Source organism: Dothidotthia symphoricarpi (genome assembly GCF_010015815.1).
Source record: "Dothidotthia symphoricarpi CBS 119687 unplaced genomic scaffold P153scaffold_9, whole genome shotgun sequence".
Taxonomy (NCBI): Eukaryota; Fungi; Ascomycota; class Dothideomycetes; order Pleosporales; family Dothidotthiaceae; genus Dothidotthia; species Dothidotthia symphoricarpi.
This window is the reverse complement of record NW_022985016.1, coordinates 1,087,800-1,108,464: the sequence shown is the minus strand read 5'-3', so window position 1 is coordinate 1,108,464 and position 20,665 is coordinate 1,087,800. Positions and strand designations below refer to the sequence as shown.

The following is a 20,665-nucleotide window of genomic DNA, read 5'->3' as shown; positions in this document are numbered from 1 at the left end:
ACTTAGTTGTAGTTGGCTCTCTCCCCAGGAGGTCAACCGTTGGGAGATTGATTGTTTCGACGACGACGGCGGCAGAACGAAGGAGCCGTTTGTTAGTTAGCCGAGGGCCGCGGGGAGGCGGCTGCATGCTGGGCATTTTTTCGCCGTGTCAGTGGTGTGTGTGGATGGGCATGGAGGAGAAGGGATACCCGGGGGTGGCAAGGGCAAAAGGCAAAGGGCAAAGGGCAAACTCAAAAATAAAAGAGTGAATGCATAACCACCAATACATACTCGCCATTCCTGCCCTCAAGACAAGTAAGAAACCACAACGTAAGCAACCCATGCACCACCACGCTGATTGGCATAACCACCACCGCCCAAGCGGGAGATTCCAGAAGATCGTCATTCCCCCCAGTCGACCATGTGCTCTTTTCCTCTCTCCCCCACTCCACTCCACCGCACCCCCTTAACCCTATCCTGACATGCTCCCTGCCCACATGTCCATATCAACTGACATGTTCCTGACTCCCCCCCTCGCGCGCCTGTACCTTTCCCACGCCGGCGGCGACGTCGCGCGCGCCAAGCCATTGCTCGCGCGGCCCCAATACGGCGTCGCGCGATGGTCTGTGCGGAGCCCGCGGCGCCCCCGGATTGGACGGCGGACATGGTGCAGGGGTCTTGTGGGTACGTGTATACCTAGCGGTCTGGACGTTTTGACGTTTTGAGGGGGGCCCGTGTGGTGTGTGTGGTGTGGTGTATGTGCATGGGGGTTGTATTGGGTTGAATCTGGAAACGGGCAAGGTTTGGACGCGAGTCCCATATTGGAATTTGGGGATGCGAGTTAGTATATATTAGAAAAGGGTTGTTCGTTCGTTGGTGTGTCGTGTTACCGTACGTTCACTCGTTTTCAATACTACGTATTCTGTGTGTTTGTGTGTGTCGCATTCGCTCGCTTTTGCATTGCACTCCAGGATATTCGACGTTAAATCACTGCTTTCGCACACTTACTTACTTGCCTCGACGGATGCTGGACGATACTACCGCAATGTTGAAACTGGATACACACAATATGCCGCTCTTACGCTCCATTACTACGAAGATCATGACGGTCATTTCGCCCTCGTCTTCGCCTACTACGTCGCCGACCTCATCGGTTTCTTCTTTCGAGGTGGTTAGTGGACGCAAGGCGGGAGGCATGAACGCGAGCAGGCCAGATGTGTACATGAGGAATGACTCATTTATGCACGAGGAGATGGTCAAAGCGGTAGAAAAGACGGAGAAGAAAAATAGGAGGATCAGTCGGTTCAGGGAGGAGTTGGATGTTGGGGATGAGTAGTTCGAATGATCAGTGTGATTGGAGAAACGGTAACGGTATGTTGACACCCTTGTCCTTGTGTTGTTGCATTGCTGATCTCAAAAAAAGGTTCCCCATGATGAAACGGCTCATGCACCTTCTGTTTCCGCCTCTGGTTCCGCCTTCACTTCGACCTGCACTGGCGTACCACTCTTTGGTGGTCCTCTGGGCGGCCCTCCAGCTCTCGGTGGCGGCGGTACTCCTCCACTCTTAGCCTTGGGTGTGAAGTCCTCCTCCATGCTCTTCTGCTCGCCCTCCTTGAAGTAGTCATCTAAGCCTCCACCTCCGTTCGGGCTGAGACCAAGGTGTGCTCTCTGCTTCCTCTTCGGTGGCGGACCCTGAGGGGGTGGTGTCTTCGATGGCAAGGCAATGTCAGCCGGCACGAACAGCTCCGATGGGGCACCAATCGTTTGAATCGGAGGGACGTTAGAAGTCGATGACAGAGGACGCTTCTCATCGAAGGATGTTGGCGCGCTGTCACTGGAGAAGAGCGTTTCGCCTGGTGCTTGCGGTGGCTCTTCCAGAGATGCAGGGAGACGATGCAATGCCCCGAAACCAAGAACGCAACCTAATGCGCCCTCGCCGCCCCAGTTGCGCGAGGGGGTAATGGTGATCGGGCGTGTAACATTGTATTCGTGGTTGTACACGAGTAGACGCAGAGGACGATTGAGAAACTGAATCGAAGTCAGTTTCAAAATATTCTGCCAAGTCGAGTAGTGGTCAACATACATCTTCGACAAGTTCGCCCAGGCCAGACTCGCCTCGAACTAAACCTTCTGGGCTTCCGATGACATAGTCACCATAGGGTAGCAGACCAGCTACGTCAGCGGGAGAGTTGGGAATCACGTCGAGAATATGCCAGACGTCTTCTGCTATGGAAAGAGGGGACCATTGCAGAGATACGCCGAGGGTGGGCTTATCGGCAGGAATATTGAGATAGATTTCACGAATCTTCTGGCCCTGGGTAGAATTAGGCTTTGCTCAAAACGAAATTGAAAACGTCTTGTGAACCAAACATTGAAACTCGGTCTCGACTCTAGTCTTTTGGTGATGATGATGAAGATGGTGACAACGAAACTGCACTTGATCTCGACCATGGAAAGATAACGAAAATGTCGAGTACGGAAAAGAATGAAACAGTGCTGGGATAAAAAAAACATCATCACTCACCTTCGCACTGAAAACACCCAAACTAATGGTCTTCCCAGCACAGTTCCGCACTTCAGTAGCAAAAAGCGATGGATCAGGATTATCCTACCATCCCAATCAGCCCCCGCCGAATCTCTAACCATACTTTTTCAAACTCACAATCGTCCTCCCGTTAATTCCAATGACAAAGTCAAACCATGGTTCCAGCGGGACCTCCTGATTCGCGTTCCTCAAGACCTGGAATCCATACGCACCACTGATAGCGGATTGCTGTTCGTCAATCGGGGCCGCATCAAGCCGTGATATCAAGCGGTTCAGGGCACCAAACATAGTGCCGAAGAATTGCGGGGATGGCGGGTCGGTTGGTGATGTGTGTGAGTTGTCGATGATGGAGCTCGAGGACAGATGTTGCAGGGTTGGTTTGCGGGTGGTGGCCATAGCGCCGCGCTAGGGGATTGTCGATGAAGATGTTGGTAGCGTCTGTGTTATGTAGGTTGAATCGCAGTGATTTGGAAGAGTTGAATAAATTGAAATTATGTAGTCCTATGTACCGTGAGAGTAGTTTTATATTCTAGGTCGTTGCCATCTTGATCTGCAGTCAGTACTGTGCCGCTACTACAGAAGCGGCATAGTTGCTTGAGAGATGTCTTCGTTTGGCAATCGCGACTTTTCACTACTTTTGCAACACCACATTCAACTCGTTTGACAGTATATCGGCTAAGCTGATAGAGTTGATCTGGTTGGTCAGATAGTGTCAAGTTCGGCTACACACGTAAAACACTTTCTAAAAAAGAAACCCATCTGAGTTTACCTGTACGCGTAACTGCTGAAGCCACACTCTTGAAGAAACGCTCAATCGCGCAAGACCAAACACCATGGAGGATGTCCCCGACCAGAAAGGCATCAACCAGTGGCTACACGTAGATGAATTCCCTGAACATTTAAAAAAGTACATAACATCCCCATCTCAACGCGAATCCCCAGCTAACAAAACCACTTCAGATATTGGTTCCAACGCTTCAAGATCTGGGAAAACTACGACAAAGGCATATGGATGACCGAAGACTCCTGGTTCGGCGTCACCCCCGAGCCCATCGCCAAGTACGCTCATCCTCTACCGCCATCCAAATAGACCTCAAACTAACCCCTACCAAGCAAGATCGCAGCACACATTGCAGAATCAGCACCCAAATCCGCGACCGTCATTGTCGACGCGTTTGCGGGCGTGGGCGGTAATGCGATTGCGCTCGCGCGCTCAGGGCGCTGGGAACGCGTCTTCGCCATTGAAAAGGACCCCAAGACGATGAAATGCGCAAAGCACAATGCGGAAATCTACGGTGTGGCGAGCAAAATCTTCTGGCTGACTGGTGACTGCTTCGAGGCCATTGGCAGGTTTGCCGGGCAGAAGAATGTCGTTGTTTTTGCGAGCCCGCCGTGGGGAGGTCAGTCGTTCATGCTGATGTTTCGCGCGTATTGGTACTGATTGTTGCAGGAACGGAGTATGGTGCAGACGATGTGTTTGACTTGTCCAAGATGGAACCGTATAATCTGGATCAACTGTACAAGAGCTTCACGCGCATCAGCAAGGAGGTGGTTCTGTATCTACCGCGAACATCGGATCTGAACCAGATTGCTCGATATGGTTCTGAGGGGAAGAAGCTCGAGGTAGCTCACTACGCCATGATGGGTGCGAGCAAGGTACGTATACTGCTATGAGGTGATGAAGCGTTGCTTATATAAGTTAGGCTCTTTGTGTTTACTTTGGTGATTTCGACTTCGAGGTACAGACAGAGCAGGAGTCATGAGCCTGGCAAGGAGAGATGGTTATGCGCTAACGTGTGCTGGCTGTCATAGTCGACAAAAGCACGCGGCTCATGTTTCAGGATATCGCGTCAAACGCAACCCCAGTTGGGGAAGTACTCTTCATCGTTGAACTTAATGTAGGACGCCCAGTGCAGGTTATATTTTAGATTCATCATCGTCTTACGTAGACGCAAGCTCATATTCATGCGAGGGTTGGGACCACAAGTCCAATGTCTATCATGTTTGTACCAGTCCACTTCTCCCCTGCCACATCCACACGCTCACTTGTAGAAGTCGAACTTGTCTGCCTCTGCAGTCCCCTTGACCTGGCTGGTGTACGCTTCTTCCAAATCGCTCTGAATGATGTTGTACCTGTTCTTCCGTACAGCCCTGAGACCCGCCTCCTGCATGATGGCCGCAATGACCGCACCAGACAACGGGTCATTGCGCACAATCAAGCTATCCAGATCCACCTCAGGCGACAAGCTCATCCTTCCGGCGATAGTCGAGAAGATGAGACGACGCTCACGTCGGTCTCGCAGGTTCGGGAACTCGATCTTTCGGTCCAGACGACCAGGACGAAGGAGCGCAGGATCAAGCGTATCAGCGCGATTAGTGGCCATGATGACCTTGACGTTAGATGTCTGGTCGAAACCATCCATCTGGTTGAGCAGTTCAAGAAGAATACGCTGGACTTCTCGGTCGGCACCCGTCTGCGCGTCAAAACGTTTCGTGGCGATGGCGTCGATTTCGTCGATGAAGATGATGGATGGGGAGTTTTCGCGCGCCATTCGGAACACGTCACGCACCATACGTGGACCCTCGCCCAAGTACTTTTGCACGAATTCTGAACCCACTACACGGATGAAGGACGCTGTTGTGCTGTTCGCGACGGCTTTGACCAGCATCGTTTTACCTGTACCTGGTGGCCCGTAAAGGAGCACACCGCGTGGCGGATCGATACCGATTTGCTTGTACAGGTCGAAGTGTGTGAGGGGTAGCTCGACGGCTTCGCGAATCTCCTGCTTCTGCATGTCCAAACCTCCGACGTCGGCGTATGTCACGTCGGGCTTCTCGTCCTGGCCAAGCATGGCGATAGAGGAGTCGGCCTCCGGGGGCAAGATGTCGACGAGTGCATTTGAGTGGCGGTGGAGGGCGACGGATGACGAGGGCTTGAGGAGTTCGCGGTCGAGGGTGGAGAGAATTCGAACGACGTAGTTAGAGCCGGTCGATGACTGTACAATGCCCGTGCTATACAGGTTAGCATGCATAAACGTACCGCGTTTGGGCTCAGACTCACTTCTGGTCGATTGCCTCCATAAACTGCCCTATCACCAAGGGAACACTCTGGATGCGCTTGATCTCCTCCTGTGCCCTCACAAGTTCCCGCTTCAAGCTGCGCTGCTCATCTTTGATGTACTCCTCTTGGAGGTGGATGTACCTGCAACAGTTAGCCACCTGTAGCTGGAGCACACGCGGGGCTGGTATCGCACTCTAGTTGCCGTTGGAGCTTCTTGAATGTAGAGTAGTCATCGCCACCCTCTGTCGAGAAGCCCTCCAGTGTATCGAAGTTCGGTATCGACGATGGGAGCTGCTTCTTGTGAGGCGGGACGGTGAGTGACGGGTTCTCGACGGCGGCGTCAGCCATGATGGCACGTGTTGAGGCGAGTTTGAGGCTGGGAAAGGTCACGTGGAGTCTCGGGTCAGTTGGAGAGACTAGGTGCTGGTGGGTGGCTGCGAGGAGGTCGTGTCGTTGTGGTGCGTGGTGCTTGTCTGTCGCAATGTTGATGCAGCTCGGGGAAGGCATGGTCGGAAGCGCCAAGCTCCGACATCACGTGCATAGTCAGATACCTGGAATTGAGTTGCGTTCTTCTCCAAGATAACGCAATTCGACGCCAAGATTGAATGCCACAAGTAAGAGTGACTATACGTATACTAGCAATGCTTAAAGAGCACACGTTTGACTTGAATTTTGCGTGTGGTTGTCCAGCTGTTGCAAGATTTCGCTGCAGCTTAGTTCCGGGTAGTCCGACTAACCAAGAGCCGCGATCTGCTTCATGCTTCAATGCCTCACTTGGGTAGGTGACAGGGAAAGCAAAGACTACGGGGTTGTCACACATGGTGTATTCTCGAACAAGCTAGAAGAATCCAACGTGTCAGGCCCAAGACCGTCAGGTCATGCCTCCGAACCAGGCTTGTCAGAGGCATGTCCACGCCAACAGTAGATCTCTCCCCACGGCCCAACAACAGACAAGTCGCAGCGGGCGATATGCAGGAACCTGGGTGATGTAATAAGTGGAGAGGAGCATGTGTTTCCGTGTCACGACCGCCAAATGACCCGGTGAAATCTAATTGCGTTAGACTAGGCTTGTGAGTTGCCGGCAAAGCAGCCACTCCACTGGTCGCGCAAGCGCGAACGCGTGTTCTGATCCTCCATGCGACGCTGCTTGCTCTCCAGATCTTTGCGGCTGCTGGTGTCAATTGCTGCTCTGACGTGCCTCTTGCTGCACAAACGGGGCGTCGAGGCGCTGGCACGTGATCCACTGCCACTAAACGCTTTAGTTAGTCAGCAGGTTGAAGCCATTCGAGACCTCCGTCTCTAACGACGCATCGCGTCCAAGACAGGCTATCGCCATCCCCAGCCGAACGTCCCCGACCTACCTTGACGAGGAGGTCGCTTTAGCTTTAGCTTCTGGTCGCGCCGTGTGTGCTCCTTCACTTTCTCCGTGTGTTTTCTCCACCTGCCTGCCTGGACCGTGTCCGAGTGGTGCATGCGCAGTCGCGTCTATCCAAACATCAACATGGTTGCTGACGGGTCACTGTCTAGGTGGATTGAATGCACCCCACGTGCGCCCCTCGCAACTCTCTTCGCCCAGCTGCCGTCGCGCTCCCTCCCTCGTTTCCGCTGCCCGCCCACGTCCCACGTTAGCCGCGCATGATGGATTTCCAGTCCCCCCAGAACGGGATGTATGATCCCTCGAGCTTCATCGACCCGAGCGCAATCGCGAATCCCCAGATGAATGGCGCGCGCTCCTTCCCAATGTCCTCGGTTCCCCAGAAACGAGACTCGACCGGCACCGCCCTCTCCCTGTCGCGCTCCCAGACGCCGTCGTCGCAGCAGCAGCAACAGCAGCCGCAGTTCAACTTCCAGCAGCAGCAGCAGGCCTTTACCAACACGCCCTCTCCCACTATGCAGAGCCAGCACTTTGCGCCCGCCCAACTGAGCGCGCAGAGAATGCAGACGGCGTCGCCTGCGCAAAATCCCCACGCGCCGCAGATGTCGCCCATGGGCTTCCCCAGCTCTTCCATGAACCAGCAGTTCAACCCCAACTCTGGCGGGCAGTTCCCGGTGCAGTCAGTTCAGTTGTCGGCAAATCTGCAGAATCGCCAATTGGAGGCGCAGAGACAGTACGCCATGCGATTGCAGGCTCAAGCGCAACAGCAGCAGCAGCTGGGGAACCTGGCGGCGAGCAACATGGCCGCGCAACAGCGGCATCAGACAGGGCAGATGCCTGGCACAATGCAGCATCCGGGCATGCAGCCCAACATGGCGCAGGCGCAAGCGCAGGTGCAACCGCAGGCGCAGCAGAACCCTCAGATCCAATTTCAGCACTTCATTAAGAATGTTGGCTCACTCATGTCCCAGAATCGACGCCCATTCAACCCTCAGCCCATGGTTGCTGGCCGCGTAGTCAACTTACAGAATCTCTACGCCATCGTAATGAAGTTTAGGGGTTATCAGTACGTTACACAAACGCAGAACTGGCCTCGTGTTGCGCAGATGCTGGGAATCCCTGCTCCTGAGGAGCTGCGCGTCGTCTACGAACAGAACCTAGGTCTTTATGAGACCATGTACATTCGGAAACAGCAACAGATGAAAGGCATGCCCCCACAAGGACAGATGGGAGCAATGGGCCAGCAGATGCCGGGGCAGCAGATGTCACCGACCAGGCCACCTATGTCGACGAATCCGAGTAATGTTTCATCGCAACAGGACTACATCGCACAGCTACAGAGATCAAAGCAGGCTATGGAGCAGCAACAACAGCAACGACAGTCGGTCCCACCAACACCACAGCAGCAACAGCAATTTGACCCGGCAATGCAACCGCAACAATCAACACCACTACAAAACAACGCAGCCCTCCCGAGCCTCAACGGCCACAGTACACCTCAAGCAGACGGTAGCGCTCGGAAGAGCATAAGTCGGCAAATGGAAGGAACGCCCAATCAAGGGCAAGAGTCAGGACAGGCTCTAGCATCACCGCAGAAACAGGAGGAGCCTGCTGCTGTTCCAGAACCAGCTGTTGTAGAAGAGATAGAGAAACGACAACCAGTGATTGAACAAGATGACGGTACCAGAGTCTATCAGCCCGCGTACCGAACGCAGGATACATGGGGTGGTCTAGATTTCGATTCTGACAACTTCAAAAACATGATTGAGACCATCACAACATTCAAGCCGAACGTTCCACTACTACCGGAGATGGGCATGATCGATATACGGGCTCTAACTATGAGCCTTCGGTCGGGGCTTCACGCAGAGACCAGACTTGCATTGGACGCACTTACGAGAGTAACGTACGATAGCAGCATACAGTTCGACCTAGGGAAATGTGAAGACTTGGCAGATGTCCTGGTAGATTTTGCGGAAGACCAACTGGAAATCCTGGGGAATGAAAATCCGGAAGTCACCGATATCCTGGACCTCACGCCGTATGAAGACGTTTTACATCATTGCCGTGCAGAGGCCGCCACACTACAAGAATTGCCAGTATTTGGCACAAAGGAGTATGATTTGGATCGAACTGCTGATCGATTGCTTGCGATAACGACGATATTTCGAAACCTTTCATTCCTTGAGGTCAATCATGTCTCACTCGTTAGCCCCGCAGTACTCAGATTCCTATCCAATTTCATACGGCTTGTCGGCACTCGAGTGCTGCTTCTGCGGTCACACATCAATACCTTCGACTTCATGAAAGACATCATCACATTCTTCTCCAACACAAGCGCCAAGATCGTTCTACCCTCCCGAGAAGATGCCTATGCTGTGCTTCACTTCCTGTGTGCTTTCGCGCCCTGTCCTCGTCCTAGTTTCCCAGTCAAGTTCACACCTTTCAACCCGCAAATACACCGCTACCTCCCGTCCGCTGTCGACAGTCTGGCAAAACTTCTTGCACGCGACGACCCCAATCGAACATACTACAAAGAGGTATTTGTCAACGAAGCAACCTCAACGCCTCCCTACGACCTCTTAACGCGTGCCTTTGCACTCGCCGTCTCCGTCGTACCCGACCGCAATTACATCGAAAGCCGCATGTACGCGATGAAAGACCCGCGTGTTAAGGAAATACGGGTGTTTGAAGCGAAAATTGCCGAGTCACGGAAAGCATACCTGATGCAGGGTATGCTCGCCGCCGACATTCTCGCCAGTCTCGCCCCCGGCCCAGAAAGCAATGTCTGCCGCTCCTGGCTCGAATCAGAAGACGGTTGGGCGCACAGTCTGCTTAAGTTTGCAATGAGCCTCTCTGCTACAGATGCCGCTATTCCACATCCTCCTCTCCAGCCAAATCACCGTGGCCAGCGCCCTATGGAGCATGACCGCGAGGGCTTTCACCTCATCGTTCATCGTGCGCTAAACACGCTGAAAAGGCTGGGGGACAAGAGCAAGGGCGGGGATGTATTGGTCAAGGGTCCACAGAGTCATGGATATGCGAGTGATGATGAAGACGAAAGCGAGGATGAAGACATGGAAGTGTTTGCTGTGAATGGGAGTATGTGGAGAGTGAAGGCGGATATCTTGCCCAGAAAAGAGACGATGCTTGGGGCATTGTTAACAGCGCAATTGGATGTCAGGAGCTTGAACCAATTCTGCAAGATTGGGTATTTGGACGAGTGAGTAGGGGTTTGGGGTCGCATGGCGTAATTGGAAGGGCTTGGGTGTGTAAGGGTATCGTTTGTAAGACTTGCATTGGTAGGCTGTTTTGATGGGATGCGACGCGACGCGGTTCGTTGGTTGTGCATGAAGTAGCGAGTGCGTTGAAATTCTGTACGACAGAAGAGGGTGTACGATGCTTCGCTTTCTTGGTTTGTACTGTGTACTCTACTTTTTTTCTTACTCTGCAAGAAAGAGAAATCGTCTTTTGCGAAATGAACGTAAGGCTATCCAGCAGCTTGCTCAATCAACATGTTCTGTTCATCCAATCAATCAATCGTACGACTCCCGTATCCAGTCTGCTAATTTCCACATGATTTTCTTCGATGTTTCTTTTGTTAGTTGGCTAGATCGCTATACGGTGAGTGAGGAGAGGGCGGGCTCCACTGTCAGTTTCTCGATGAAGATCTCGTCAATACCCCTGCAGTAGTTGTGAACAAGCAGTGTTTATCAAAGTAGGACCTTGGTATCGCTTTTTGCAAAGAAAAGACTGCTTGATTCTCCATGTGATAGCGGAATGACACGGACATTAGTATCAACACTTAGACAGCTTTCAGTGGAAAAAGACATACTAGAGATATGCCTATGGTAAGAAAGAATATTCCCTGGCAACCCCTTATTCACATCTGGCGTAGAGGTAACAAGCCGTGCCAACGCATCAAGAAGTCGAGCAATTCTTTCGTTCGAGAAGCATGGTTTGTTTTTTTCTCACCGTGTTTTTGGATAGGGGAATTGCAAAAAAGCGAAAACATCATTTAGGCTTACGATGAGACTAGTTTGGGCCACGTCTTATGATGTACTTTTGCCGATGCATCACGCAAAGCTAGGTTATGTTTATCAATGCAACAACATTTTGTATGATAACGGAATGCTACAACAAACTCAATGGCAGTCCCTAGTAAAACATGACGTGAAGACACAATTTTTGCCACACATCTACACGATGGAACTGGAAGCAGAATATAAAATAGGACCATGTCAAAGTTTCGCTGTGTTGAGGCGAAGCTACCATCCTATCTCTAGCTGCATTCACTCAAACGGCTACCAATCAGGCATTGAACTACTCGACTTGGGCTGAGTTGCCAAGAGCACATAAACAGAGCTGGCCCCTTACACGGCGGCGATCCCTCTGATAACTTAGATTTGACTCGCTGTGTAAGGGAGAGAGCGACGATATTCTTCGTGTGGTGAAGAACATATTGTTTTTTTGCGTCGGTTGTGGCGCTCTCCACTCCGCAAAATATGGGGATGTGACGGCCTGTACACTCTGGTCACCGTATTGAGGTCGTATCACTTCATGCTTTTGCAGCAACATGTGCGTTGGGGATTATGAGTCTCGCTGTTCAGGAATAGGTGTTCTCAGAGGTCGAAGGTATATAAGAGATAGGCTCTGCTCTCCTTGGATTCATCATCTCACTTTCAGCATCTTCCACAGTTACACACACAAACACCCACACTCGTTTACAGTCTTTTCAGTCTTTCCACTTCGAAACAACCTCAAACCAACAACAATAATCATCAAGATGCAGTTCACTATCGCTACCATCGCTGCTTTCGCCGCTTCCTATGTGGCTGCCTCTCCCTGCTCCGTCCCCATGGATACCACCATCGCCACTGGCAATGTCTTCCACGTCATGAGCATCCGCTCAGGATCCGACATTCAGTACTCCTCCCTTCAGGCTTACGAGAACGGTCTCTACCTCAACAAGGACGACCAGGACTCCACCTGCGACGGTGCCGGCAATGAGAACGTCAACTACGCATCCTTCTACCTCAGCTCTGAGGGCGGTCTTTACCTCAACACCCCCGGCAACCCACCCCAGCAGGTCTACGTTGACCGCTCCACTGAGGGCCAGGGTAGCATTGGATACACCACTGGTGCTCAGCCCATTGGCGCTCACCAGGAGCGCGGCCCCTTCTCCGTTGTCGATGGCAACCTTGTCTTCGTCTGCGGTGGCGAGAGCCCCTACTCCGGTTTCCTTGCCTGCCCTAACGCGGTTGGCGGTGGTTACAGTGTCCACCTCGACACTGGTCTGACGACCCCTGCTGGCCTTACCGGCTGCGTTGGCTTCGTTGCTAAGGCGCTCAAGGAGGACAACCCAATCCAGTGCCTGTACACCGACGCTCCGGTTGCCGATGCTTCAGGTTCCGACTCTGCTGCATCAGGTTCCTACTCTGCTGCATCAGGTTCCTACTCTGCTGCATCGGGTTCCTACTCTGCTGCTTCAGGTTCCTACTCTGCTGCTTCAGGTTCCTACTCTGCTGCTCCGGTTGCCTACTCTGCTGCCCCGGTTGCTGATGATTCGGCTTCCTACGCTGCTGCTCCGGTTGCCGATGCTCCAGCTGCCTACTCTGCTGCTCCGGTCGCCGATCCGGCCACCGGATCTGGATACGGTTACTAGAGTTCGACGATGAGAGAGATGGAGGTTAGCTATGGGGTAATTGGTTAATATTGGGGTTGTTGTCTTCTTCTGTCAATTGACAGCGATGCTTCGCATCGTTTTTACACTTGTGTATATATACAGTCACTAAAATCTTAATTCGAGGTTGTTATCGACTTTTGTATCACTTTAGCACCCTTTTAGCTTTGCATTCCTTCCCCTTGACTTGATAGGTTCGCTCGTTCTATGTTCAGAGATTTTGAACAATATCATAAACTAACTAGATGTGAATTCACTGAAATGTTCGGCTCAACATCATTTTAGGTATCCAACTTGCACAGTTTGCACACGCTATCGATGAACAATGGGTAAATTTGGTTTCATATGTTGTCTACGTCTTTTTCGCTCCTTGGATATGATACATATACTTTTATATGCATACATTCTATCATGAATGCGTCATAGAAGTCCCAACGTACAAAAACCAATGCTATCCCAATTATTCATTCGTCTTTCGATTTGCGTTTTGTGGGGGTCTTCCTCCGTTTCCATATCTCTACCCGCGATCCTAGTACAACACTCAACAGCTTACAGGCGCGATCACCGACAGTCTTTGCAGGTTCTTCTTCGACCGCTTCCGAAAAAGCACAAAGACATAAGTCACGACTGTCAGCAGTGATGCTACAGCCTGCACAACGCCAATATGGAAGCTCACACCCTAACACATCGTTAGCCAATACTCAGAACGAACAAATATCTTTAGCGAATGGAAGAGAGAACACACCTGTACAGAACAATATCTGTTGAAATCCACTTCGTTCGCAAACTCCCTCTGTATCGCCCTCGCCGGCGCACTGCACGTCCACCCCCAAAGATCATTGTGCTTCCCGCCTTTGTCTTTCTCAGTCCGGTACAAGGTCGCTGCCACACACCACACAGCTAAGTTCCCAATCATGACACCCCAGTTAAATCCTGACGCGACGAGACTAGCGGTGTTCGCTTTGCCAACGCCGGTCTTGTAACTGAAGATGGTGACAAAGTTTAGTACGGCGGATACCAGAGCGACGGCAAAGTACATGTATGTTGGCCATGCTTTTGTATCTTTTGCCCAGGCGGTGCGCGTTATCGTTGAGCCGGGCGCGGTGGTGACGGTGCGATACACGTTTTGGGTGCGTAGGAATTTGATGAGCGTCATGCTTATGGGCACAAGGACTGCGACGGAAATGAGGAAAGCGAGGGTTCGGGAGACCATTCGCAGGCGGCGGATGTTTGCTTTGAGGCGCTGTTAGGATTAGCAGCTTTCGGTTCTATGTCTCCATTGCATGACTCCATTGAGAGGGTGTATCATGGCATGGCGTTGCAAATGGGACGTACATCATCTTCTTTCTTCGCTACATGTGTATTATGGAAGTCTGCAAAGGTGGGTTCGTGCTGATAGTGTGGGTTGTTCGGCAAGGCGGGATGGTATGGTTTTAATGGTGTCGATTGGCCCGATGAGAAACCAGGGGATGATAGAGCTGGGGAGAGGAGATGTTGGTTTTGTTCGCGTGCTATGGTGGAGTGCGAATTATGATACGAAGACGCTGCCATCGTATCCTCCAGTGGGATGGCTTTCCACCCTGGTGTTTTTCGATAATCACCAAAGTAGAGCTGGTTATCCAGGACGTATATGTGTTGTGTCAACTGTTGATCGAGCGCAGCACGGCACGACTGTACCTTTTGTATATGCAGGTATTACAAGCTCGTAAATACTCATTTCAGCATCTTCAGCCTCATGCATTAGAAATCTTCCAATGTCCGATTTCAGAACATTCACCCAATCACAAAAGATGTAATCGCCATAGCCCACCTACAGTTGCTGACGATGCATATTGTGGCTGCGGTTCCTCCTTCCATGAAAGGTATAGTGAGTGTGGCTTTGCAGTTGTTGATTCGTCGAGCGGGACGATATATCAGGCAACCAGGCTTAGTGATCAGTGTCTAGCTATTCTTAGAGAAACGAGATTTTTTATCAACACGTCCTAAGCGAGAGTATATTTTTTTCGCATGCAGGCATCTGTAGAGATGTCAGTATCAGCTTGGTGAAATTATGTTTCATCTTGTTCAGGTAATGGTGTAGTTTGTGCGTAGTTTCTTTTCGTCTATCTCTTCTACAACTCTTTCACTTAGTAGGAACATCTAGACCTAATTGGTCGAACTGGTCGAACTGTCCGAACGGGATGATTCACTGTCGACATTGCGAGAACAGAAACAACACGACAGGAAATATTTCATCGTGTTCGGGCGCTCACTAAACTCGATTTATTGAAACTCTCTTTTTTTGGTAAGTGTGCTGGGATTGACTTGTGTGAATGGCTCGTAGTAGAAGAAGAACAAAAGAGGGCCGCCAAATATAAACCGACGTGCGGTCATATACTTGACTCTGTGTAAATGTTCAAACTGACTCCCGATGAGAATAGATTTGTGAGTGGCAATAACTACAATAGTTCTCCATTATTCGAAAAAAGTGTAACGCGTCTTACTAAGGGCATGGTAGAATAGACGAAATTTACCGTAGTGATCGCCAAAGAGGGATGTGATTTGCTTGCGAGGTGTTGAATCAGACCTCCTGGAAAATGTACGGTAAAGGGGACTGGGAAAATGAGTAAGACCGAGTGTTATTATCCAAGTCTCATGTAGACGAGGGAATATCTCATTTCGAGAAGCAGTGCATGGTCCAGATGTGTTGTTGGATACAGCTCACATCCGTGGATACGAGTAGACTCAAGTAAAGCTACCGGCGAACTAGACATGCTACGTTTCAAGATATGTTTTAGAAGAGTTGCAGATCGCGGATAAGGGTTTACTGTTTCTCATAGGAAGATAGCGTAACACCGAGCTGTGTTGTTCCTCGGGATCCGGTTTTAGGTACTGGACTGTCACCATGAGGAGGTTGTGCGACGCCTTTTTACCACGGTAGGGATTTAGAGCATATGGCCATGGGCTTCAGTAGGGCCTTTGTATGTCCGTGAAGTTGGAAGTGTGAGAGTGCCAGCAAGTTGGGGAAGACGGCTAGGGAACGGACGAGACGCATGCGGGCGAGTGGCTCAGCTGACGCGCGAAGACACGTCATAGCTGAAGTGAGGCTTGAGAAACAACGCATAGAAGGTGGAATTGAATGGATGTGCTTCTAATAGGAAGACTTGATGAAAATGGGAGTTAACAGCGGTTATGTGTTGGTGAGTCGAAGCAGATAGCGTCGCGAGGATTGAGGTGAAGCAAAACATTCATGAAGTCGCGACGCGTGAACGTCCGTCACAACACCGCTGCCAACCACGAAGACCACAAAGTAAAATATATCTTCAGTTTAAAAGACATTATCAAGCTTCAGGTATCCAACATCTTGGGATATACATTTGGAAAAGATGATGTATGCGACAAAAGTCTTTTCTATGAAGAAACGGCAATGTGATCGCGTCGACGTGAATAATGTTGGAAGCGAGCAGCAATACTGAGAGAAACACGATGTGAACTTATGATCACAGTGTCAAATGAGGAAATAGGATCTGCCTAAAGCAGGGCAACTACCACAGTCGCGTTAGCACCAAAAGCATCACGGAGACGATCCCAAGGTGGGAGGTCGAAATGAGGAAGAGGTGGGTAAACGAGACGGAAAGCGAACAGCAGACTCGGGACACCCCGACAAAACGGCACGAAACACATCGCACCGCGCTCGACTAGCGGGCGACATTTGGTTTAACATCAGATCAAAAAGGCGGACAGAATACAAAATCCTTCCTAAATAGGAAAGGACCAGTTGTGTCGCTTCGGTGTTGATCTAAATGCACCTGGTCGTTTTGGCGCGACTATAAGTAGGAAGCCCCGCCCGCCATCCGCGTGCGCCCTCGGCCTCATTGACTTTGATAGCTTCTACAACGCCCGCCTTTTGATCAATTTCGACACTATACCCCTCGTTAGAAGCTCCAGACACCGTTCTATCACCACATTCAATTATTATCCACAATGCCTCCCAAGAAATCCTCCACCGGTACACCAAAGAAGGCCGCTGCCAGCGCACCCAGCCATGCCTCTTACATCGGTTTGTCTTCCCCATATCTCCACGCTACGCTGTCGCACTGCCGGCGCGTCTGCTTTATCGTGTTCGCAGACCAATACTGACTGATTGTAACAGATATGGTAAAAGATGCTGTTATCAAGGTTAGTCTATCTACTCAGGCGCATCATGACCCCGCTCGCGACGCCTACCCGCCCACTCGATCGCAAACCGCGACGAAACTCCCATGACCTCATGAACATGATTGCTGACGCGCTCTTTGCACGATACAGCTGAAGGAACGTAATGGATCAAGGTTAGTACACTCTTAAAAGCAGTCGATGTTCTCCCGCGTCGCGTCGCGTCACGTCATGCTTTCATCTAGAGGTTCTTGAGCTCCCGCTAACATGTATGTCTACAGCCGTCAAGCTATCCAAAAGTACATCAAGGCGAACAACAATGTTGAGAACCTCACCGATGCCATGTTCAAGAGCCTTGTCAACCGGGCTATCGCCTCCGGCGAGGACAAGGGTGACTTCACACGTCCCAAGGGTTAGTCTCACCAACCTCACTGCCAACGCGTCCATTCTACGCGCCCGTCTTGTCGCGTCGCGTCATAACATTCATGAGAAAATGTCACTGACGCGTCTTATAGGTGCTTCTGGAACAGTAAAGCTTGCTAAGAAGGAGGCCAAGCCTGTCGCCGCCGCGAAGAAGGAGAAGGCCGAGCCCAAGGTTGAGAAGAAGGCCGCCCCAGTCAAGAAGGCCGCTGCTCCCAAGAAGGCTACTGCTACTGTTGGTCTTCCATTCATGTTATGATAATGTTCTCGCTGACTCGTTTTGTAGAAGGCTAAGGCTACCACAACCGCCGCCGCCACCAAGAAGGCACCTGCCGCCAAGAAGGCTGCCGCTCCCAAGAAGACCGCCGCAACAAAAGCCGCCCCTAAGAAAGAGGCTGCCCCCAAGAAGGAGGCTGCACCCAAGAAAGCCCCCGCCGCCCCCAAGGCCCCTGTCGGAAGGCCCAAAGCCAACGCCGGCAGGCCACGCAAGACCGCCGCCGCTGCACCAGCTCCCGCCGTCGAGGCAGAAGTATCCCGCGTCCTCGGCAAGACCAAGTCCGGGCGCGTAACCAAAACCACCGCTCCCAAAACCGCCGCCAAGGCAACCCCACAAAAGAAGGCTGCCGCCCCCAAGAAGGCCGCCGCGTCAAAGAAGGCTACCCCTAAGAAGACGGCAACACCAAAACGCACACCAAAGAAGGCCCAGGCATAAGCAACCCTCCCCACTTCCAGGGCCCTTTTTCTTCCTTCTTGTTCAAACATGGTCTCATTGGCTGCTGCCTGTGTGCGGGGCTTCGACGCGTCGCTCGCCTCAGTGCCGGGGACTTGTATCGTGATATCCCTCTTTTCTCTCTCTCTCAATCTCTCTCTACGACGTCGTGGGTTCTCTCTGAAACGGGGGTATGGCATGGGAACGGATCGGGCGTTTTTGTCTCTGGGTCTGGTCTGTTCGTCCGTGTATCTGACTGGGGGTTCCATCATGTTGGCTGGCGTTTTTCCTGGCGCGTTTCGTCTGAGTGGCTGGCTGTGCATGTTTTCTATTGTTTTTTGTCAAGCGAGAATCTTGCCCTTTTTGGGGGGGCGAGATGTAGATACGACGTGATGTTATCGTCGGAATGAAATACTATGTTCAAAACTCTAAGTGTTTGGGGTGCGGTTGTGATGTGACGCGTTGAGGTCGCGCAGTGTATTACGCTGGATCCACGGGGATGCGGCGTGGGCGTGGGGTTGGTGTGGAGGACTGGACTGGCCTAGCCCCTCTTGGGATGGACTATCGATGTACTTCACGTCTTTCTTGTGAATGCTACAGTGGAGTTTCCAGAATTTGTACAAAAACTGAACTTGAAACTTTTCCGTTTCCCTCTATTATTGTACTAATATCTCCCCTTTCTAAGGAAGGCATCAAACAAATAGTAGCTGCTAGACCCATGCATCTAAGAAAGAGAAGTCCAAGTAACAAAAGCCACGAGCAAAAGTCCCAAGAAAACGGATGTGGAAATCGTGAAGGCGAGCTATGTAAGACTGGTAAGAGGAGTGTGAGTTTCATAATCTTTCAACCACGCTTCCCACCTTGCTCTCTTCTTCACTGTCAGCCCCGGCAGCCGTCATGGACATACTCACTTCTACGAGCGAGCCATCGTTGTCTATCCAAGAAGCCCATCCTCCGACCCATCGCAATTCGGAATTTCCTCCCCCATACTCGCATCCCCACCGCCACCCAGCTCCCCAGGCGCAGTACCACCCAGCTCCCCACCCAGCACCTCCAGCATCCTCTCATCCCAATCATGCAGCGAAAGCAAACTATCCCCCTCCCCAAAATCACTCGCCGCATAATCCTCCCCATCCAGCGGCCCAGGAAGCTCAAGCCGAAGCCCACCTTCCAGCAGGGCCCTAGCCTCGAAAAACTGCCCCTCCGTCACGCCATGCGACAAATACTCATGCAGCGCCCCATCCCCCCATTTCCTTGCATCCCACACGTCCCGCCCGCCCACCGGCCCGACCTGTTCGAGATTGAGAACTTGAGCGAGGCCCGCAGGGTCGGCGGTATACACGCCCCCCCTCGCCTCGACGCCGCACGCGCAGAACGACGTGTGGACGACGTCGTTGCAGGTTGGACACGTGTCTAGGGTTTGTTTCGCGCCGCATGCACACGAGGGGAGGGTGGCGAAGCGACCGCATGCTGTGCACCATGCGTTGGGGAGGACGCGGGTGCTGCGCTCGCGGGGGAGGAGGGTTTTGCCGGTGCTGGTTAGGTGCATTTCGAACTTTAGGGCGCGGTGCGGGGTGCGGCGGTTGCTGTGGGATAGGTGGTGGCGCGAGCGGACTGAGATGCCGCGGTTGGGGGGGATGGTGGTGCTGTTTTGTAGCATGGCGGAGCGGAGGAGGGCGGCGGTTTGGAGCGTGCGTGGGAGGTGGACGAGGTCTTTGTATTCCCAGTAGATGCGGAGTCGATGGAGAGTGTGGATTTGGAGGAGGGGGTGAGCCCATGTGGCGATTTGTTTGTGGGGTGGTGTTTGTGGGTTGAGATGGGGGTTGGTGTCTCCGGGGGTGTTGTCGTTGTGGATGCCCAGCTCCAGGCTTCGGAGGTGGCATTTACTTGCTACGAGAGTGCAGAATTTGGTCAAGGCTTTCATCATGTCTTGATCAATTTCTATACCGGCCTCATCCATCTCTTCCGAGAAAACGATGCCCAAGTTGCGGATCTTGCTAAGCGTCGTACCATTCTTACTCCGAAGGAACCGCAATGCGTCGGTGAAGGAGGTGAAAACGAAAGTGTTTTCCCCCCAGAAGATTTGTCCTGCCTCTTCAAACAGCTGACGATTAACAAGGCAGATGTTGAGGTATAGACTATGCCACTGCGAACGGGAGAGTGAACAGATGATTTGTCCTGTTTGTACGTAATGCCACTCTTTGGATGTTGTTTCCAAGTCATCGTTGTACCCGATTCTTATGTGCTCATCCAGGGTGACGACATACTCGTAGATGCGATTTCTCAACTCCGGGGGAAGCTCGAAGAAGAAGCACGGCTGGGCTGTGGCGGTATTGGATGTTGCGAGGTGGGGTGATGGAGTCATGGTTGATGGTGAGAGTATGAGAGTAGAAGAGTATGAGAGTAGAAGAGTAGAAGAGTAGAAGAGTAGAAGAGTAGAAGAGTAGAAGAATATAACCCCATCAAATGATACCCCCTCAAAAGAGTCAAACAAGTGAGAGGACGCAAAGTAAGTTCTGTAACAGGGTAAAAGCCGAGCCAGCAAGCAAGACTCACCTCGAACCCATCACATCACCTCTCACCCAGGACACCCCCATCCATCCATCATCTATCCAACAGTCAAGCAACAAGACGAAACAAGACAAAAGTCACGAGGTAGAGAACCAAGACCATCAATCCCATCCCATTGCATTGCATTACAGTGCGTAAGCACATATACACACTCAACGCATAGCCAAGGGAATAGATAGTATATCAGC

At 51.7% G+C, this 20,665-nt stretch overlaps 9 protein-coding genes across 9 annotated transcripts; 5 read left to right on the top strand and 4 right to left on the bottom strand.

Annotated features, from left to right (window-relative positions):
* Positions 1 to 476: 476 nt before the first annotated feature.
* Positions 477 to 1,315, top strand: P153DRAFT_385302 (uncharacterized protein; the record flags this gene model as incomplete). Its single annotated transcript, XM_033670414.1, has 2 exons — positions 477 to 663; positions 951 to 1,315. 2 exons carry the CDS (start codon positions 477 to 479, stop codon positions 1,313 to 1,315), a joined length of 552 nt encoding a protein of 183 aa, XP_033524452.1.
* Positions 1,316 to 1,422: 107 nt separating this feature from the next.
* P153DRAFT_289728 (uncharacterized protein) lies at positions 1,423 to 2,920 on the bottom strand (the record flags this gene model as incomplete). Its single annotated transcript, XM_033663668.1, has 4 exons — positions 1,423 to 2,007; positions 2,063 to 2,293; positions 2,504 to 2,533; positions 2,642 to 2,920. The coding sequence occupies 4 exons, from the start codon at positions 2,918 to 2,920 to the stop codon at positions 1,423 to 1,425; spliced, it is 1,125 nt and encodes a 374-aa protein (XP_033524451.1).
* A 249-nt stretch (positions 2,921 to 3,169) lies between these two features.
* On the top strand, positions 3,170 to 4,302 carry P153DRAFT_366539 (S-adenosyl-L-methionine-dependent methyltransferase). The gene is made up of 4 exons (XM_033668075.1): positions 3,170 to 3,431; positions 3,485 to 3,583; positions 3,638 to 4,180; positions 4,228 to 4,302. Exons 1-3 carry the CDS (start codon positions 3,358 to 3,360, stop codon positions 3,963 to 3,965), a joined length of 501 nt encoding a protein of 166 aa, XP_033524450.1. The 5' UTR covers positions 3,170 to 3,357; the 3' UTR covers positions 3,966 to 4,180; positions 4,228 to 4,302.
* Positions 4,089 to 6,035, bottom strand: P153DRAFT_339553 (26S protease-like protein regulatory subunit 6B). Its single transcript, XM_033665831.1, has 3 exons — positions 5,779 to 6,035; positions 5,586 to 5,726; positions 4,089 to 5,536 (listed from the first exon to the last, which is right to left on the bottom strand). The coding sequence occupies exons 1-3, from the start codon at positions 5,931 to 5,933 to the stop codon at positions 4,567 to 4,569; spliced, it is 1,266 nt and encodes a 421-aa protein (XP_033524449.1). The 5' UTR covers positions 5,934 to 6,035; the 3' UTR covers positions 4,089 to 4,566.
* Positions 6,036 to 6,907: 872 nt separating this feature from the next.
* On the top strand, positions 6,908 to 10,507 carry P153DRAFT_315660 (uncharacterized protein). Its single transcript, XM_033664959.1, has 2 exons — positions 6,908 to 6,988; positions 7,113 to 10,507. The coding sequence occupies exon 2, from the start codon at positions 7,221 to 7,223 to the stop codon at positions 10,185 to 10,187; it is 2,967 nt and encodes a 988-aa protein (XP_033524448.1). The 5' UTR covers positions 6,908 to 6,988; positions 7,113 to 7,220; the 3' UTR covers positions 10,188 to 10,507.
* A 1,138-nt stretch (positions 10,508 to 11,645) lies between these two features.
* On the top strand, positions 11,646 to 12,769 carry P153DRAFT_366536 (uncharacterized protein). The gene has a single exon (XM_033668074.1). The coding sequence runs from the start codon at positions 11,747 to 11,749 to the stop codon at positions 12,623 to 12,625; it is 879 nt and encodes a 292-aa protein (XP_033524447.1). The 5' UTR covers positions 11,646 to 11,746; the 3' UTR covers positions 12,626 to 12,769.
* A 228-nt stretch (positions 12,770 to 12,997) lies between these two features.
* P153DRAFT_366534 (uncharacterized protein) lies at positions 12,998 to 14,403 on the bottom strand. Its single transcript, XM_033668073.1, has 3 exons — positions 13,979 to 14,403; positions 13,389 to 13,886; positions 12,998 to 13,322 (listed from the first exon to the last, which is right to left on the bottom strand). Exons 1-3 carry the CDS (start codon positions 14,192 to 14,194, stop codon positions 13,185 to 13,187), a joined length of 852 nt encoding a protein of 283 aa, XP_033524446.1. The 5' UTR covers positions 14,195 to 14,403; the 3' UTR covers positions 12,998 to 13,184.
* A 2,089-nt stretch (positions 14,404 to 16,492) lies between these two features.
* P153DRAFT_396393 (uncharacterized protein) lies at positions 16,493 to 18,322 on the top strand. The gene is made up of 6 exons (XM_033671476.1): positions 16,493 to 16,682; positions 16,776 to 16,801; positions 16,931 to 16,953; positions 17,059 to 17,189; positions 17,293 to 17,432; positions 17,484 to 18,322. Exons 1-6 carry the CDS (start codon positions 16,607 to 16,609, stop codon positions 17,907 to 17,909), a joined length of 822 nt encoding a protein of 273 aa, XP_033524445.1. The 5' UTR covers positions 16,493 to 16,606; the 3' UTR covers positions 17,910 to 18,322.
* Positions 18,323 to 18,399: 77 nt separating this feature from the next.
* Positions 18,400 to 20,588, bottom strand: P153DRAFT_230004 (uncharacterized protein). The gene has a single exon (XM_033662680.1). It carries the CDS (start codon positions 20,269 to 20,271, stop codon positions 18,841 to 18,843), a length of 1,431 nt encoding a protein of 476 aa, XP_033524444.1. The 5' UTR covers positions 20,272 to 20,588; the 3' UTR covers positions 18,400 to 18,840.
* Between the last annotated feature and the right edge of the window lie 77 nt (positions 20,589 to 20,665).

Excerpts from the sequence above, each read along its gene's own strand:
- P153DRAFT_230004 (XM_033662680.1), bottom strand. The coding sequence starts at position 20,271 with ATGACTCCATCACCCCACCTCGCAACATCCAATACCGCCACAGCCCAG.
- P153DRAFT_396393 (XM_033671476.1), top strand. The coding sequence starts at position 16,607 with ATGCCTCCCAAGAAATCCTCCACCGGTACACCAAAGAAGGCCGCTGCC. Across the intron at positions 16,683-16,775 it reads CAGCCATGCCTCTTACATCG|ATATGGTAAAAGATGCTGTT; the intron begins GTTTGTCTTCCC and ends TGATTGTAACAG. Across the intron at positions 17,433-17,483 it reads CCAAGAAGGCTACTGCTACT|AAGGCTAAGGCTACCACAAC; the intron begins GTTGGTCTTCCA and ends CTCGTTTTGTAG.
- P153DRAFT_366534 (XM_033668073.1), bottom strand. The coding sequence starts at position 14,194 with ATGGCAGCGTCTTCGTATCATAATTCGCACTCCACCATAGCACGCGAA. Across the intron at positions 13,887-13,978 it reads TAGCGAAGAAAGAAGATGAT|CGCCTCAAAGCAAACATCCG; the intron begins GTACGTCCCATT and ends TAATCCTAACAG. Across the intron at positions 13,323-13,388 it reads ACAGATATTGTTCTGTACAG|GGTGTGAGCTTCCATATTGG; the intron begins GTGTGTTCTCTC and ends ACGATGTGTTAG.
- P153DRAFT_366539 (XM_033668075.1), top strand. The coding sequence starts at position 3,358 with ATGGAGGATGTCCCCGACCAGAAAGGCATCAACCAGTGGCTACACGTA. Across the intron at positions 3,432-3,484 it reads TTCCCTGAACATTTAAAAAA|ATATTGGTTCCAACGCTTCA; the intron begins GTACATAACATC and ends AAACCACTTCAG. Across the intron at positions 3,584-3,637 it reads ACCCCCGAGCCCATCGCCAA|CAAGATCGCAGCACACATTG; the intron begins GTACGCTCATCC and ends ACCCCTACCAAG.
- P153DRAFT_315660 (XM_033664959.1), top strand. The coding sequence starts at position 7,221 with ATGATGGATTTCCAGTCCCCCCAGAACGGGATGTATGATCCCTCGAGC.
- P153DRAFT_366536 (XM_033668074.1), top strand. The coding sequence starts at position 11,747 with ATGCAGTTCACTATCGCTACCATCGCTGCTTTCGCCGCTTCCTATGTG.
- P153DRAFT_339553 (XM_033665831.1), bottom strand. The coding sequence starts at position 5,933 with ATGGCTGACGCCGCCGTCGAGAACCCGTCACTCACCGTCCCGCCTCAC. Across the intron at positions 5,727-5,778 it reads AAGCTCCAACGGCAACTAGA|GTACATCCACCTCCAAGAGG; the intron begins GTGCGATACCAG and ends TAACTGTTGCAG. Across the intron at positions 5,537-5,585 it reads ATGGAGGCAATCGACCAGAA|CACGGGCATTGTACAGTCAT; the intron begins GTGAGTCTGAGC and ends TAACCTGTATAG.